Source organism: Cyanistes caeruleus, chromosome 2 (genome assembly GCF_971803275.1).
Source record: "Cyanistes caeruleus chromosome 2, bCyaCae1.hap1.1, whole genome shotgun sequence".
NCBI lineage: Eukaryota > Metazoa > Chordata > Aves > Passeriformes > Paridae > Cyanistes > Cyanistes caeruleus.
In genome coordinates this window covers 55912816-55931512 of record NC_141702.1, presented here as the reverse complement: position 1 = coordinate 55931512, position 18697 = coordinate 55912816, and the positions used below count along the sequence as shown (strand labels likewise).

Genomic DNA, 18697 nt, shown 5'->3' with positions numbered 1-18697 from the left:
CTCTGACACCTACAGAGTTCCAAGAGGCTTTTATGAATATATCACTTAGGACTTACGGAAAAGATTTTTTTTTTTTTTTTGTTCTGAGAGACTTGGTGAAGTATTTCCCATACTACTCCTTCCTTTACATACTTCCTGCATGAAGTCATTATGGACAGCCCCAAGTTCTATACCACCCCACCCCGCAGATGAAATCTGTCATGCCAGGCATTTGCTTCCTCCAGGTGTTCTTCCACCCTACTTTCAAAGATTTCCGTGATTTCTGGTACAGTAACAGCTCAGTTTACTATTTTTAGCATCCCCTAGGACTGAATATTACCTGCAGCATGCAAAAGCAGTGTTACATTTCTCTTCAGTGAGATAGGGAAAAAAGACATACATACATTTATACATATTTATTGTATCTTTTTAAAAGTAGCATTTGCAGTTACTTTTAAGCATTCACCTCTCTTCTGCTTCAAATGTGCACTTATTGAGAGAAACATCTACTGGCTTCCAAGTCCAAGATTAATACCAATAATAATAATACATGCCAGAATCAAGCTTCATTGCTTGTTGGCAGCTCCTGTCATCAAAACAGTATACAGTAAGAAGAGTGTAGAAAAGGTCTGTGTTAATCATTCAGAAATAGGCTGGGGCTGGATTAGAGTGACCACATCATCTTCTCCAGTTGAAGCACAATTTTCCTGAAGTTCACATTTAATTTTTTTTCGTTTGCATTGAGTAGGTGGACAAGGCAGTTGTTTTTTCTACAGTAGCTTCATAAATTGATAATGTAATTGAGCTATCAGAAAGCGTCCAAGGGAGAGCCACAAGGATGGTGAAGGGTCTGGAGGGGAAGCCTTATGAGGAGGGGCTGAGGTCACTTGGTTTGTTCAGCTTGGAGAAGAGGAGACTGAGGACAGACCCCATTGTGGTCTTCAACATCCTCAGGAGGGGAAGCAGAAGGGCAGGTACCGATCTCTTCACTCTTGTGGCCAGTGAGAGGACTTGAGGAAACAGCATGAAGCTGAGCCAGAGGAGGTTTAGTACAGGTATCAGGAAGAAGCTTCTCACTCAGAGGGTGGCTGGGCACTGGAACAGGCTCCCCAGGGCAGTGGTGACAGCACCAAGCCTGACAGAGTTCAAGAAGTGTTTGGACAATGCTCTCAGGCACATGGTGTGACTCCTGGGGTGTCCTGTGCAGGGCCAGGAGTTGGACTCGGTGATCCTGATGGGTCCCTTCCAACTCAGCGTATTCTACAATTCATCTACAGGAAAACACTTGCTGTAGACATTTATATTTAGAAATGTCTTCTCTTCATGTAACAACAAGAAAATACTTGAAGTCTGGCATGTAGTTAAGAGAACTGGGAACAAACCAAATTTCATCCTCAGATAAACATACGTAACTACTATAGATTTCAATCTAACCCACGCACAAAGTTTTACACATACTACAAACAGAAACAGAAGGTATCAGCAAGAGACTATTCTTACATTGTTTCAAATTAATTTGCAACTATACAATTTAAATTGTAATATAAAAAGGGAAGGAATATAACAGAACAGGTATGAAGAGAAATATTTTCCAAACTTTTATTTGTGCACATTCATCAGGTGAAAAAGGTAACTTTTACAGCTTCTTTGGTGCCCAATATTCAGCATACAAAAATGTAAAAGACTATTCACAAATAAAACACAAGCTCAAGCTAAAAAAAAAAAAAAAAAGGTCTTAAAAGTAGTGCACATCGTGACAGCTTTGCTTATGAATACACAGAAATTACTGCAAAAATAAATAGAATGTCTTTTTAAAAGCAGCAATTTCATATCTTGTAAACTTCCGTTTTTACAATACAGCACTGTTAAGAGTAAAATCCAAAAGAACTGGAGTCTATACTGTAGCCACGAGCAAGTAAAAGAGTCTGTATTCCTCTGCTATGGTTGGTCCAGTTTTCCTTTTTGCTTTTAGTCCAATGTGCAGCAGTCTTTGAAGGTGCTCGGTTAGGGAACCTAACCATCAAGTGGTGAATTACAAAATTTATTTCCTGCTTTCAAACACGAATGGATAAATCTGTTCAACAGCACTGGCAACAGCCTTTACGTTTGGCCCTGAGACACAATTAAAAAAAAAAAAAAAAAGGCAGTAGGAAGAGAAAAATCAGGGAATCAGAAATTAAAACAACAGAATCTTTAAAAAAAAACTAGTATTATTAGCAATCACAACTTCATACCACAGACAACAAGTTCTCCCCCATTTCTCCTAACTTAACAAAGTTTTTCTCTTCACGTGAAAGTATCTTCTTGTGAGTAAATCTTCAAGATGTCCTACATTTGTCAATGGATAGATTACAATTAAATAATAGTGTCATTTAATTTCATAACAACATGGCTGTTTTTCAATTTACTGGCTTAAACAGCCCAAAGAAGAGGCTGAGTGGCAGAGGTAAAATAAGTTACTTTACTTATGTCAATCTTCTAGGAATTTGTGTTTCTTCAAGCCTAGCCACTTTTAGCTCATTTTAAAAACCTACCAACAAAAGCTAGTTAAATAATGCTGGGTTTAACTGAAGTTAACATTTCAAGCAAGGTTATTTTAGGTTTGAAAATTATAGACTATTACTCTCTATCCCTGGTTTTGCAAATAGCTTCATCATTGATCTCAGGACAAAACCGGCAAGCCAGGGAATCGTTTTATCGTCTCAGGATGACGCATATGAAGGTTATCTAACATGATCTACGAGTACCCAGGCAAAGAAAAGGATAAGTGACCTAGCAATGCTTTCTGGTGGTACCAGACCACTTTATGCAATGAAAAATTAAGACTGCAAAGAAGTGAGCAGTAACATGCCAGAAGATACTAATTCTGGATAGAAGCTTGGTGATGCAGATAAAGGATAACAGAAATTTCTCGCATACTTTAATGAGTAGGAGCTCAGGGTTTTTGTAACCCCACTTTAGACTTCAAAAGTTTCTTCCAAGTATAGAGAAAGGTTTGAAATGACTCCCAAAAACAAAACTCAGTCATAAGTTAGTTAAGTAATTACTGTTTCATGTGCTCAGTCAGAATGCAAATGGACAAGAATAGGATTCTTCCTGTATTTTCAAGCTGGTTGAGTGACGCACTCAGCCAAAACAAGCCTGGTGAAAGATACTTGTCTTCTGGGTAGATACTGCACCCTCCTTAAATTTGGCTGCTATTAGAAAAGAAAGTTCTCAGGAAAGGAGAAGCCTTCAAAAAGTGAGACTACAGTAGGCAAATAGTTCCAGAAAAAAATGCTACTCTCTCTAAGGCTGAAGAGATGTAAAAACTGGATTATCATTCTATGGCATATAAGAGAAGGAAAAAATGAAACAAAATAACACAACCCCCCTAAACAACCCCCTCATTTCTCATTTTGGAGTCAAAGAAACAATACTTCTTTCTATTACATACTAGTGATTTTTATTATCTTTTACAAAAGTTAACAAAATCTTCTTATGCTTGTCCCATGAAAAGAACCCACCTTCCTGGGTTTTTTGTAACATTTCTAATTATGTATCTCAAATAAAATTCTCTGAGTCAGAGGTATTACAAGTACTAGTACTACAGAAAACAGGAATCGTTAAAAGAAACCTCATCTGAACCCACTTGAGAAGAAGTGCACCAAGGCTGAAAAGCAATTTAAAACATTTTTAGAATAAGAAGTGTGAGACTCTGGACAATTTTTTTCCTCTAGAAGAAAGGCAAGGCAGAAGCCTACAAGATCAATAGAGGTCTGAGTTAATTTTTCAAACTCACTGCAACAACTAAACTAGAAGGATGCAAAACTTCTATGTTTAACGTATTTACCTTCCTATTTGAAAGGAAAATTCTGAAAATATGAAAGTGATTTTGTAAGCAACGAAGTAATAAGAATCTTACGGAGAAGCTAAATCTCATTAGGAGGCTGACAAGACATGCTGAGGGCTTTTTATTACTGCAGTGATACTAAGGCTTCTTTATTTCAAATTTAGTTTCTAGTTTTGGCTAGACCAGTTGCACTCTTCTGAACATATACTGTAATCTTGAAATACTTTTTAGCCCTTCATTTTTAGATTACTGAATCTGATGGAACTTTGGTTCTCTAGAAAACACTGCTTCCAATATCTTGTGGGAAATATTCTGCATAAACACAGTAATTTGTTAAGGAATTAAGATGTGGAAAAAAAAAAATCCTTACCCAGCCTCTGAACCAGTAGCTGAGCTCTAACAACTGCAAGAATAATTCTTGCTATAGTGATAAACAATGATTTTTTTGGCTCTGTAGCAAAAACCTGACTTCTTGTACCTGGACACCAGTGGTAGACATCTCACAAGCAAACAAAAAAGAGAATGAAAAATGAAAACGATGAAGAGAGAGGAAAAAATGGCATGGCCTCTCCAAGACCCAGGACAATCATGTCTCTGATTACATGGGAAAAATCACTGATGCCAATGATTCAGTGGTGGTTCTCCTAGCTAAGCTTCAACAGAAGAGAGCACAAGTCTGAAGAACTGGGCATATTGGTCAGCTTTGTTTATGACAAAATGCTATGCTATACCTTTGAGTTTCCATAAATCTGCAGTTTGGAAATATGTATTTATGAAAGGGATGTTAATGCTAAATGCAGTGTAATTAACACCTCTACAAACCGAAGAAAAGAAAGAAGAAAATTCAAGTATTTAAAGAAACAATAATTACTCACACTCTTAAGTGCTATCTTACTTTTGGTTTCATTGAAAAAACAGACTGTGTACATTCAGTCTAACTAATTTTTTGAACCTATCAATAATAACACTTGCCCTACAACTCTTCTGGCACTTTCACTCAAAAACAAACTAGGTGCTAGCATGGGGAAACTAAATATTTTCAACATTATCTTTTGACTCTTTTAAACATCTTGCTTTCCCAAACCTACTGGCTCTAAAGTTAAATATTCCCAACAAGTTAAATATTTATTTTTTGACATTAAAATACCTGTAACTGTGATACTGCCTGTGGAAAAAATCTGTAAGGTAGCTCTGAGAGATTTTATTCTGTAACACACGGCAGGATGAAGTTCTGGTTCATAACTAGAAAACAAAATGAAAAGTAAAAAAGAGAGATCTAGAACTGAAAAGTAAAAGCTTAAGAAAGGATGAAAATTCTTAAAAATCTTACGTACCTCGCATGAGGTCTGTTATTCTTCGTAAATTCTGGCAATCTGATCTCAAAGGGCATGTTGCACACTGCTAAAACATTCACAACTTTAAAATCTGTGAAAATTACCTTTTCAAAAGAAAGGGAAAAAAAGACATTAGAAATTTACTTTACAGCAAGTCAGATGCATGGGTTACAAAAAAATAAGAAGACAAGGATACTACTTTGAATATTTTGATGAGTCAAAATTAGAACCTTGAGACTGATGCCTTTCTAATAGGCATCTAAAGAGTAGTTAATGGACTCAGATCATTTACATTTACATTTATATCCTTCTGTGGTAGAGTAACTGCTGAACTAGATACCTCACAGCTGTATCATGGTCACTACAGCAGTATGGTTACAGTACAGTTTAAGGATGAGACACAGAAACAACTCAAACTGCTGTACTAAACACCTCCCCACTCAAAAGAAACTAAATTTAACAGCTCATGGAGCATCAAAGTAAGCAGAGACAAAGCTTAAATATTGTTGGGAACTTCTTTAATGCCTTGTTGCTATACACCATCTCCATTAAAGCTAAGAATAAGAAAAAAGCTGACAACTGTTTTGCTTTAAGTGTCCAGTGGCCAGAAGAGCAAACTGGTTTTCTACCCTGCAATTTTCTAAAACCCAACTCAAACAACTTGAATAACTTTCAATTATTCTTTACCACAGACACTTTAGATGACAACAAAATAGCCAAAAGACAACTGCTATATAATGAAACTGCACTGCTGAGAGGTCAGTGTTGGCAGTGTCACCGGGGAAACTTTTGCTCATTTTCTGAGATTGCCTAAACTTTAAATGGTCATTCTTCTTCAATCTATACTTTTTAGAAAGATATTAGAAAGAAGCGACTTAGCCTTAAATCAACTTAATCTTCAAATATAAGCTGCTCACTTTATGCCAAAAGTTGGTGTGTCCACCCTGGAAGTACTGTGAACCTCACTAACTTAATAGTCCATTCCAGCTTTAGAGGGCTGGGTCCAAAGTACACATTTGTGACAGTATGAGTGTCACATTTTGCTGGGGTCTGATGCAGCATTACCAGACTGCCACCACTGCCTTTATGTGCTATAATCAAAAGTAGTTTCTCCCTGAAAATGACAGCTACTGTGACTATTTAATTGTCCGTCCCTAAACTGAACCTGTGTGTAAATAGCAGAACAGACTATCAGGAAGTTTTAGAGCACTTAAGTGGTCCATGTTGCTGTTTTTCAACCCTTACTGTGAAATGCAAGTGGTGTTCCTGACTGGTAATGTTAACCCAAACCCAGATAAAAGAGGATGTTTCCTGTCCCAAGTATTTTATTTGGCTTATTTCCAGCTGTGCAACATGACAGTGCAGGAGCACTTTTTTTTCCTTCCTCTTTAATTTAAAAGGCTCAAACTTGCCCTTATTAAGATGGAAATATATCTGCTATTCCATCAGTGGTGAGTGAAAATTACGTTCAAATTACAGTAAAGTTTCAGCATTTTCCAAATAAATCTTTTGAGATATTGTAAATTCTATCTAAGACTCATCTGTGGGTGGTTCACATATTAAACAAATTTTGTTGTTCATTATCCAGTGAAGAAGCACTGCTCTGAGCTGCCAAACAAAACTCAAATCCACAAAACAAAACAGCTTCTCTTTAACCAGCATCTGGAAAATGTATTCTGACAGAAAAAGGGCATCTGAGTGAAAACACATTAACTGCTAAATCATTATGCTCCCTCTTCTTTGTTTCTTTCTAAAAAATTAACTACCAGCATTGCTTGAGTCGTGCAAGTCCTTTTTCATCAGAATTACCTGAAAACCTAGTTTCTGTAGACTACGAGCGAGTCGTCTGGCACCAAATTTAGCTTCTTCTTCACTATAAAGGAGAAAGAAAAAGATCTAACATCAACAGAAATAGAGCGTATAGCTGTGCACACACACCACAACAGCTACTCAGATGACAAAATGAACCATTATATAATGTAGCACATCAACCATGATCTCATGGACAGCCTTCACTTCATCCTACTCTAAGTATTTTAACTAGATAGACATTCCAATGCTTCATACCTTGTTTAAAGAGTATCTTGGCACTTGGTCCCAGCTGAAGTGAGAGACATGTTATAATCATACATGATTTTAAGTACCCTTAACAGATAAATAAGGTTATGGGTAGTCTGGAGCTAACATCCTGAACAATCCTCTTTAATTTTGGAACAGAGATCATACACAGAAAGTATGCAAATTTACTATTTTACCTTACCTTATCCTTACTTTGAAATGCAAACATATCTTAAAGGAATTTAGCTCTTAAGAGTTTAGTGAGTGTCAGATGTATCTGAACTGAGTCTGCTTTTGCTTTTTTCCAGTCCCTCAACACTGTAAAACTTGATTAAATTCAGGTGGGGTTTTGTGAAAAAATAAAGAGATATCCTCAGGAAAGGTCATCCCTTCCCAAGTCTCAGCTTCTAGCTAAACACATAGAATCCTTAAAGGCTCCTCAAATCTCTTTAGGATTTTCTTAATAAGACAGCTTTCCCTGCTGCTCCCCCAAGAAGGCTAAACTGATGTTTAAGATTTCAACACTTTCTAAGGCAAACACTTCACATGGAAAACTTCTGCCCAAATACATAGCTTGAAAAGGGTCTACATGTGATCCAGTGTGAGCCAATCTAAGCAGCAGCAAGTACCACCTCTTCGTCATTTACAATGCTGTGTTTCAAAATACACAAGGATTTAGAGCTAGAGAAAGAATCTTCAGGAACTCACCTTGTGGCTCCTGTGCAAATAACTTTTCCTGAGGACCAAATTGTGGCCGTAATCCTAGGTTTCCTAAGCTTCATTAAAACCTTCTAAAAAAGAAAAGTAGAAAAATTGGAAATTAGCAGTAATTCAATTTCATACTGGAAAAAAAACCAAAAACAGTTACCCAAATCAACTAAGGTTACACTAAAACCCCCTTTAGTTTTGGTAGGCTTGAACTGCTCCATCTCTTTCAGTAATTAAAAAACCCTAGCTCCTGAGAAGAGCAAAATAAGCATGAAATAGCCAACGTTTCAGTGTACACTAAATAGATTAAATGAAGACATTTTTCACTGAATAAAAAGCTGAAAACTACAAGCATCATGCAGATTATTTTCTTATTACAGTGTTTTGATATTGCTGACTCCTTATCAAGATATATTTTCTTGACACAGCCATCAAATTTTGGGGAGGAAAAACAGACCTTGAGGTGTAAAAGGCCTCCTCACATTCCTTGTACACAATATTCACCTCACCAGGAGCTGTCTCCTGAGACAGCATTTCATCACTCCCATTACTGTACAAGTAGTGTATTAGTGACTAAATAACTACAGCAAGAGAAATAGAGAAAGAAAATTCTGCTTTTCTCTATCCACCATACACAGGTATTAGGCAGAATAATGTTTAACTTAAAGAACATTTCTATGAACAGATAATTGAGATATGCTGAATCTCTTACCCCAACATCACGCTTGTATATCACATTTGCTCCCTCTAATGCAATCTTCCTCAAGTTTAAATGGCATCTTGTTCTAAAAACACACACTACATTTGTGATTAAAATGTCCAGTGCAACATCACTGTCCGCATCCATTGGGGTGATTTACAACTCAGTTTTCCCACCAGCTCACCACGAAGATCACATCCTGAGAAGCAAAAATGATAAAATTAAACATACAAATAGAAAATTGCCTATCAATGCCATTGTATACATTTGCCCCTTAAAAGAGACAGGAAGCAGAAGTCCCTACACTCTGACTCGTTTAACAATGTGCGTGGAGCGGGAGGTCTGCATCCTTTGTGCTAGAAAATAGGAGGTAATTTGTTCAAAGCTATGTTGCCAGACTTAACAGAAATGAAGTGCATATACACATATATAAGAGTATTTTAAATTGCTGGTTAAATATGTTACAATTCTTACTAAGTATATTAAGACACTGTAAAGATTACTGAAACTTCTTCCATAGCTCCAGTGGATAATCTTTCCTCAGGTCGTTTGAGGATGTCATTAGACACCTCAGGAAAATACACTTCTGTGGCTGCTAAAATTGATAATTCTGAATAGTTTGACATTTGTGTTGGAATGGATGAGCCTATGAATAACTTTGAACTAACACTGGTTACACAAACTGCAGTCTGTAGACAGCCTGTTACCACAGCTTTCCCATCTTCATCCAGCACTCTTGGCCTATCTCTCCCAACAACAGCTTAAAGCAAACTATACAAAGTGTCCTGGTGGCAGCACCAGCCTGGGCTGACCCACAGGAAGGCACTGTAGGGGCAGAGTGAGACAGAATGTTTCTGAGGAAAAGCACAGCTAACTGTGAAGGCACAGCATGGCTGCCCAGTGCACGCATTGCAAACCTAGGGCACCAGGAAGCATCCAGGTTGCCCACGCACACCAAAGATGACATTCCTCACAACACACCTCAGCTAGGAAAGAGAATCCTAACATTGGCAGCTGGGCTACCACTCATCTCAGCCCAACATCTCTTCTGTAACCATACAAAGCCAAGACAGCAGGCATCTCAAACAGATCTCAGGTGAAGAAATGCGAAGGGACAAGAGCAAAATCATTGGTATACAGTGAAACGGACTTATATAAGCATTTTAGCAGTGTTTCATCCAAAATAAACAAAAAGAAAAGCAAAGAACCAAATCAAAGAAAAACTGTCACATATGTGAAATGCTCCACATGGTCATTGCCATGGGAGAAGCAGGACACTGTGCATTAAGAACAATAACAAACCTAACAGACTATGATGTATTTATATAGCTTTAAATGTTTTTGCCTTAAATTCTATGTCAGAAATCTTCAATATACAACATTAATGTTATTGTCAGTACTTTCATCTGACTGTGCCTTCCTAAACATTATGTTATAATCTGTAATCACGAACTCAAGGTGCATCTTTGACTATCACTCTCTGACAACACAGAAGTAACAAACTACGTGGCAGATGTGCATAGCATACTGGGTCAGCTGCTGTGGTGGTTACTGCTTACACTCTGCAGCTTGTTCCCTGCTGAAAGAATTATTCTGTAATTGTTGGCTTGTCCAATACAAGAAAAGGCAAGATGAATGATAATACAGAAAAGAGATGAAGAAACAGCAAGAGGAAAACAGAAAAACCAAAGGTTACATGTGGGGGTGGAGGGAATGCAGGCAAAGAAGAGAACAAACAGTAACTAATTAGTACTCCCAGATCCTTCTTTTAATCTTTTTTATTGAACCAAAAATTACATGAATCCTCAAAGTTAGAAATTACTTATTCCATCTGGTTTTGATGGACTACTACAGATTGGGCAAGTAATTTATGGCACCAGATCCAAAGATAGCACATGTGCAGATTTTGAATGGCATGCAGGCAGGGCCAGCATGGAGCTGGAACCCATGGCATCTTCAGAGAGGCATTTGTTTTCCACCCTGGCCTCAACTCCTGGCTCTTGCTGAGTTCATTTACTGGAACCCAGGTCTCCTAATTATCAGCAAGCATCTGCTGGCACACTCAGCCTCTACATTCTGAAAGAACATCAGTGTCGTGCATAACACCATTGAAAGGTTGCTAACATCTAGGCAAACCATAGTATTGTATGATAATGTCCCCATAAAACATGGCTTATCTTAAAAAGATCCAAGGAGAAAAGTCATGTGCTCACTCAGAACAAAGGAAACAGTGGTTGAAAAGAGAGGAAAATTACAATTTAAAAAGAAAAGATCTATTATTAAGTCAAAAAGGCGGCTGTGGAGCTGTCAGTAACAATGTTTTCAGCAATTACAATGTATCTTGGTTAGAAGTGCAATCTACTTGCATAGATGTTAAGAGGAGAAAAATTACACCGATTACAGTGGTGTGCCCCCATTTTAATTAGCCACGTTCTGAAAGCTCAAGACAACAGATACTAATGGAGGGCCTTTTTAATTTGAAATTGTATATATTACCGCAAAAATTTTGAAGACACACCTTCCTATGAAGCATACAAATAAAACATAAAACTCTTCCAAGGCATGGTTTGGAAAGATTGAGTAAATCAAAATGTTTCCAAGCTTGGATACTTGTGATCCAAGCAGTAAGCAAGTGTTAGCACATCACAATCTTTGATTTAAGCAGTCGTTTTAATGTGTCACACCTTACTTACAAGAGAAGATGTCCTGTTACCTTTTTTTCAGAAGCCTTAAATAACTTCAGATTCAGAGGAACAATGAGAACAAAACCAACTTAAACTTTCTTAAAATATAAAAATACATGGGCTACATAAAAAAAAGAACATGTTTACAAAAAAAGGTCTAACAATGTCCAAGAAAGAAAGATGTTGCTCTTATTTACACATATCTCCAGCAAGCATGACCAGCTGGAACATTCTGATCCTCCTCTTTCCCAGCTGTCTCTTGTATTCTCTTCTATTCATACGCGCTACCATAGCACTGATTGTTATTTCCCAAAACCTGAATTTCTGCATTTCCATATCTTTTCTGCAAAATGGGGAAAATACCGTTCCTTACATATAAGCTTATTTATATTCCATACTTATGCAGTTACACTTGCAGAACAGAGAGCCTGAGTAGAAACTGAACATCTGTTTTTTTCCAGTTCTAGATTTGCAAATGCTTAAGTTGATTTTATTGAGCTCAGCTTAGGTTTTGTTGATTAATTTTGCCCTTTTTGAAGTTTCTCTCATCTGAACTGTAGAATTTTGGCAGTCGAAATCTCATTTCTAAAATGATATTTTGCCAGCTAATGTTAATTAATAATAGGTTAAAACTGAAAATAATTTGTCTACATGTACAGCATTTATTTTAAATTATGTACTTCATTTTACTTTCTCCAACACAAGAAACTAGCTAACTTTGATTTCAAGTTGTTTTGCACCATTGATAACACAATTTATCCCGACAGAGGTAACAAGTTTAAATACATCTCTGCAGAAGTTTGCATTATTTTGTTTTAAAAGGGAAATTTTAGAAGATTGTTCTTTCTTTTCAACATAGATTTCAGGGATACATCTGGAATATTACCCTAAGAGGGAAAAAAAAAGAAGAAAAAAAAAAAAGTAGCTAGATTAAGCATGACAACACAAAAATAAAAACAAAAAAAGCTAATGCAAGGATATTTGAGACTGTGATGTATCTTACTGAAACTAGAGAAACTCCACAGAATAAGAAATATTTTGGAGGGAGGAATGAACTCTAGAGTTCTTAAAGGATTACCTCTACATCCACTGTTAGAATCATAGACATGCTATTTTAGATACTCTATAAACACACATGAAGACAAAACACCCTGCACGGAAATGTTACAACCTTAAAAAAGCCAACACTCTGTCTTCAGAAAGTTCCAAACCAACCACAGCACCATCATCAAAGAAAAAGAAAGGCACTTGGGACGGGATATATAAACAAAGTATTATTTTAAGCTCTTGACTACCTCTGATCCAATAAACTCGGAGCTATAAAGGTAGATGGGGGATATCTAACAATGGTTATGTTAATGTCAGAACAGTTTAATAAACATCTTTTTCACCAGCAATCTAAGTATAAGCAACTTTTACTGGTTATTTTTAACCTTTCTCCAAAGCAGTTCACAAACTGACCAACTCCACAAACAATTCCAACAGCCCAGCTGAAGGGATATTGGTCACTATTGTGTCAGTAGACATTTGTCAAACTAATGCCTGAAAGGAATCTTTGAAGAAGTTAACATGAACCTCTACAGGACGTTTCCATACAAGAATGGAGAACAAATAAAGCCTGTCAGGAACGGGGAGAGACGATTATATCCTTCCATTCTAGATGTACTTGTGTTTAGCCCCTCAGGAAAGGGGTCCATATGAAACCCTGGAGGTGACAGACCTCTGAAATCTGCTTGAATCCTTAGACACAATATGGTCACAGTGGCTGGTGAATGACTCCCCAAAAACCGAGAGCAACATAGCTACTACCATCTGTGCTAAACATCCTCTGCTCCAAACAACTTCCTTAGTTCCAGCCACTGAGCTAGTGGGGCATGCTTTTACTTTCTGTTGCAATGGCAAGCTAAACTGTGCCTAAAGCAAAAGGCCATCTTGAAGCTACTATTCTCACCTTTCAGGATCTGCAGAGTCATGACTATTTATATTTTGGAGGAGAAAATTTTCAAATACGTGCAAAGTCAGTATCAAAGCATGGATTTGCTCAATTGGATCCATCCACAGAGTGATACTATCAGCTACATCATAAGCAAGTAGGACTTGAGTCCTGCTCTTGGATAAGCCTACTGCATCTCCTTGGGGTCATCCAACACAAATCCATTTGCAAGAATAAAACCAAACAGTGTATAGAGCAAGACAAGAAGGCATATTTTAAATAATTCATAACACGCCACTTTCCTCAAATCTTTCTCTCATCAAAAGGCCCATTCATATTCAAAGCAAGATGCACTTGAACTCAAGTTTGTGCCATCTTTCTCTTAGAACATCTAGGAATACCTGAATGCCAGGCATTAAGAAGAATCCTTTTGATCGCTATAATACGTGGAAAATCATCATAAGCATGACGAAAGTCTGAACCAACAAATTCAGTGGCCATTCCAAAATGATGAAACGTCATAAGAAAAGTAAAAATGTTTAGCTGAAACAAAGTATTTTAAGGCAACGGATAAGCCTCTCAACCCCTCTCAGTCAAACATTTTTACCATTTGCGCGCCCCAGGTGAGGAAACACGAGTACCCTTCCTATTCCCGCTGCTGGGAACCTCACTCAAAGCCCTACACGCAACAGTGCCATAACGCTCCGGTCAACAACTATTTCTTCTCCCCCCTCAACCCCAGCCCGAAACTTCTGCGGCCAGCACGGCACAAACAAAGCGCAGGCAGCGAGGCGGCCTGGCCACGCCGAGCTCCGCCGCTCGGCAGCGCCGGCTTGTGCGGACATCGGCCGCCGCAGGGCACGGGGCAGCCACAAAGCCCTCGGGGCCGGGCGCGGGCCGGCCGGGCTTGTCGGGGAACGGGCCGTTCCCCCGCAGGATGCCCTGCCTCTTCCTCCCCCTCCCTGCCCCGGCGGCCCCGGCCACGCACACCCTCCCGCCCCGGGCGTGATCGGCACCGCGGCGGGAGGCACCGGCAGGGCCGCGGCGAGGCGGGGGAGGCCCCGCGCCGCCTCTCTCACCTCGGCCGGGCAGCGGCGGCGGCGGAGAGGGGCGGGAGGCGGGGGTTCAACGGCGGCGGCGGCTCCTGCCGGGCCGGGCCCGCGGACCCGAGACGGCGGCGAGGGGGGGAGGGAGGAGGAGGAGAAGGAGGAGAAGGAGAAGGAGGAGGAGGAGGAGGAGGAGCGCGGCCCGTCGGCGGGCGGCGGCCGTTACCGTGCGGGCGGGCGGCCGGGCGGCGGTCGGGGCAGGGCGGGACAGGGCGCAGCGCGGTGCCGGTCGGTGCGTGCCGGTCGCCCGGCGGCGTTCCGGGTGCTGGGCCGACTCCCCGCGACAATAAACATCCCCCAGCGCCGCGGGCATAGACGCGGCGCGGCTAGAGCGGCCGCCGGAAGTCACGGCGGCGGAGGGAGGGAGCGAGGAGGGCGGGAGGAGGGAGGGAGGGGGCCGCGCTTGCAGCGCTTCCGCTGTCGTCCGCCGGCCCCGGAGCTGCGGAGCGCCCCGGGACGGGCCCGCGGAGCGCAGCTCCGCACCGAGTCACAAAGCGGGACAAGTGATTCCCGCAGTGGGTGATCTGGTCCGACCTCCCTGCTCAGGCAGGGTCGTCCCACAGCACATGGCACAGGATTGTGTCCAGATCATTCCTGAGTATCTCCAGTGAAGGACACTCCACACCCTCTCTGGACAGCCTGTTCCAGTGCTCTGTCACCCACACAGTAAATAAGTCCTTCCTCATGTTCAGCTGGAACTTCCTGTGCATCAGTTTCTGCCATGTCTGTCTTGTGTCCTAAAGCTTGTAAAACTAATAACAGGCTTCAGGCTGCCTCGTCCAAGGCGGCGCCTTTTCCTGCGAAGCCGCTGGGGAGCTGATGCAGTTTTCAGCTCAGACTCGAGCACCGGTGGCACGGACCAGGCCTGTCTGTGGGGCGCCGGCCTTGGCACCTCTTCAGCTTGCTGCGCCCCTTGGTCTGTGGCCTGGCCGCTCCACACGCGCTCTCTGACTGAAGCGAGTGGTCAGCGGTGGTCTGGCCGGAGACAGCAGGCATTAGGGCTCGCAACAGCACTGCACCAGTATTGCCGCTCCATGCATGCATGCTGCACTGCAGCAGGGCTCTGGTCACCGCCTCTTGTCATAATACTAATACTAATACTAATACTAATACTAATACTAACACTAACACTAATAATAATAATAATAATAATAATAATAGTATTAATTTGAAGTGACTTTATTTGGTACTGAAGAGATACTCTGCACCAATAATCTGTGGGAATTTGGTATATGAGCAGACTGCTCACCCCAAGTGAAACAAAGATATGAGCAGGTGACCGAGAAGTCTCAAATATGCCCAAGTCCCATGAGTTCTGCGAGGATCTCGGTACATTTTTTTTTATGATTCTAAAGTTAAAACGACTAAAGTAAGACTGTTGCTTTGCACTCTTTCAATGTGCAGATTGTTTTATCCTTGCAAAGTGAGCACACGGTGCACACTTAGTGGGCAGACAGAATGGGACGTGGACACAATGGAGGTGCCTGGGTAGCACTGGTTCTCACTGTCCAGGATGATCCTCTAAATCTGACACTGTCCCACCTGTGCTGTCTGTAGGGAGTAGAGCCTGTGATGAACTGCTTTTCATCTACGCTTATATTTTCTCTTGGAAAAGCTATTGTGCTTCACACTGGAGCCCAGGAATGTGCCTGCAATGTGATCCATTATAAAGACTCACCACCCAGACTGACGAATGAAACAGATGTCGACTTCAGATTTATAAAGAATATTGGTCTTTATAAGAAAATTATATAAATGTATATTTATATGGGTGTACTGCAGAGTATTCATTGAATCGACAATTTTCTGAAACCGAGGTTCTGTAATTATGTACTTTGCTTATGTGACGGGGTAGCAAAATAGCTTTAATTAGGATAGAAGGAACAGTATGAAATTTAAATTTTAAATTCTTCAGAGTTGGCGTGTTTTCTTCTGCCAGATTCACTTTAATCCTTGAAATGCACGGCTAGGTTCGCTTGTCAAAAATAAGTATTTCAAGTTCTCACTTCAAATCAGCTGCGACTAAGTGGTTTCTCTTTCCTCTTCCCAGGCTGGCTGCACACCGGCATGGGGCAGCGCTGCCACCCTGTGGCTTCCTACAGACACGGATCCACGGCGATCCACCGCCTTCGGGCGAGCAGAGGCAAGCAAGGCAAGGTTTTGGAAAGCAGGATTCTGAATTTACCATAGTTCAGTAACTCTGCACTGCATCTCCAGCATTTTCACAGAGTGCCTTGAGGCTGGTTTTGTTCTTTATGGGTTTCAGGCTCTGAGGCGTTACAATTACACAGCCTAAGTGGGGTAGAGTGCTGTGATGTCTTCGCTCTGACAGTTTTTTCAGGTCACAATAGATGCTGATTTATTTTTTTCTGAATAGCTGATCACATCGGCAAGTTATGAAGAAAATCTTTATAAACCCTGATTTTTCTTGAATTTTGACTAAGCTTATATTTATTTCAGCATAAAGGTCTACAGAAATTCAAAACAAAATGTCTGCAAGCACACACTATCACTGTCTCCACTTGCTTGCTGTTTTCAGGGTATAACTTTTTCTAGCACGTATTCCTCAGAATAGTGCAGTCGTTCCTGGATGTTAAGAAAATTATTCTTGCTGATGAAGAGATGAACCCTTATCATTTAAAAGTTTTGACTGCTTTGTCAGCCTAAGCTCTTCCTGTTTAGACTACGACGTGTTCTGAAGATCTCCTCTTTAGATATATATTTGGAAAATGTGCAAATGTAAGCAAGTAGCTATGATCACATTAATGTGGAATGCAAATAAGGTGATTTGGCACCTACCTAATTTGACTTGTAAGTTTATCAGTTGTGCTGCAATTTTATTCCATACCTATATATTTTACAAAACTGGTTGTCCTTTCCTTTCCTTCTCCACTTCTCGGTCTCCATTCTTCCATGCAACTCTAACTTGTCTCCATGGCTTCCTCCACTAGTATGACTGAGATGCCAGGGATCTGGATCTTCATGAGGTTCTAAATTACCAGATGCTGTATGACATCAGACAGAGAAGGCACAGAGGCCGTTTCTGACACTGTCACTTCCTTACTACATTATTTCATTCTCCTATGCCTTTATTTTGCAATCTCTTGTTTGGGAAGTAAAAAGGAGATGGAGATGTGGGGCGGGTGTTTTCTGTGCTTGGACATTCTGTAGCATGGAACTGTGGGCTGCTTGGGACTGCTGGTAAGTGTGCAGTAAAAACAAGGCAACTGAACATTAGGACACTGCACATGTTTTTTAGTTCAGTAATTACAGCAGTGAGACTGAATGAAGATGCAATTTCATTATGTTATTGAGTTGTAGCTGCAGGTTTCTGTAAAAGGAAATCACTCATCAGACAAATGCTTGGTTATCAGGATATTTTTATTTTTACAGGATTAAATTTCAATCAGATGAGATCCTGTGCAAGGTAGACTATGGGAAAGTGTAGCAGGGAGAGAAGAAATCTTGATGGCCTCCTGAGGCAGCCCACAATGAAGGCTAGCTGGAGAGTTTTACGCAGCTGTGTTGTAAGTACTGTGGTGTCTGAGTGGAAGATTGCATTAAAGTATTCATGTTTGAAGAGGAAGTATGCAGTAGCAACCAGTGTCATGGATGTTCCATGAAAATGACCAAGTGTGAAATGGTCATCAGCTGCAAACATGATACTGCAGGTTAATTATGAGACATCTCCCAGGCTGGCAGCCATGAGGGAATGAGCAAGAAGTCAGTCAGGGAGGGAATCCTTTGCTCCAGGGCTTAGTTTATCAGGTGAAACAGTAAACTCAGCTGTGCTTTCTCACACCTCTCTGATGATGTATGATATGATAACTCATGCTGCCGCTGTTGAACAATTTCCTCCCTGATGTAAGTGGCACTTATACCATCTCCACAATATTTAAACCTTGTTTAATTTTATAATATGTATTATTTTATATGTTTGTTTATAGAAAAGATAAATACAGTTACTACATAGTATGTAAATATTTATGTCACATTTTTATATAGTATATATATTGCATAGTGTGTATATCTGTATATTGCATAATATATATTGCTAGGTATACTATTTAATATAAAATAAGCATATTAAGAAAATGGCAGTGAAGTATCTCAACATAAAAGTCAAACTCTCAGAATGAGACTTCTGTTTAGTAAACTTCACAATAATTCTATACATATCTGTAGTTTCAGCCTCTATGACTGGACGGTATTTACATATTATGCATGCTTACTTTTGTTGGCAGTAAGAGAAGCATGGTGAAAGTAGAATTAGAAGACTGAGTGTGAGGGAAATGAGGAAGAAAAATTTGTGGGAAGATAGTAACATTGATTCCCCAGCAGCTTCCCTGCAGTGCTGAATCTG

The 18697-nt window shown here is 40.2% G+C and overlaps 1 protein-coding gene and 1 long non-coding RNA gene across 5 annotated transcripts; one reads left to right on the top strand and one right to left on the bottom strand.

Moving 5' to 3' along the window:
- Positions 1-380: 380 nt before the first annotated feature.
- On the bottom strand, positions 381-14798 carry TBPL1 (TATA-box binding protein like 1). Of its 4 annotated transcripts, none has more exons than XM_086877150.1 (7): positions 14501-14798; positions 8624-8810; positions 7912-7994; positions 6955-7018; positions 5146-5249; positions 4959-5053; positions 381-2091 (listed from the first exon to the last, which is right to left on the bottom strand). In XM_086877150.1, the coding sequence occupies exons 2-7, from the start codon at positions 8756-8758 to the stop codon at positions 2021-2023; spliced, it is 552 nt and encodes a 183-aa protein (XP_086733276.1). In that variant the 5' UTR covers positions 8759-8810; positions 14501-14798; the 3' UTR covers positions 381-2020. The 4 variants fall into 4 exon arrangements, with proteins under 4 accessions (XP_086733276.1, XP_086733277.1, XP_086733278.1 ...); XM_086877151.1 differs by having other exon boundaries at positions 14308-14769; XM_086877152.1 differs by lacking the exon at positions 14501-14798 and adding an exon at positions 13836-14152.
- Positions 14675-18307, top strand: LOC147654830 (uncharacterized). The gene is made up of 2 exons (XR_015283219.1): positions 14675-15000; positions 16385-18307. It is a non-coding gene; the product is annotated as an uncharacterized LOC147654830 (long non-coding RNA).
- Positions 18308-18697: the final 390 nt, after the last annotated feature.

Excerpts from the sequence above, each read along its gene's own strand:
- TBPL1 (XM_086877150.1), bottom strand. The coding sequence starts at position 8,758 with ATGGATGCGGACAGTGATGTTGCACTGGACATTTTAATCACAAATGTA. Across the intron at positions 7,995-8,623 it reads TATACAAGCGTGATGTTGGG|AAGGTTTTAATGAAGCTTAG; the intron begins GTAAGAGATTCA and ends TTTCTTTTTTAG. Across the intron at positions 5,250-6,954 it reads TACAGAAACTAGGTTTTCAG|GTAATTTTCACAGATTTTAA; the intron begins GTAATTCTGATG and ends TCTTTTGAAAAG.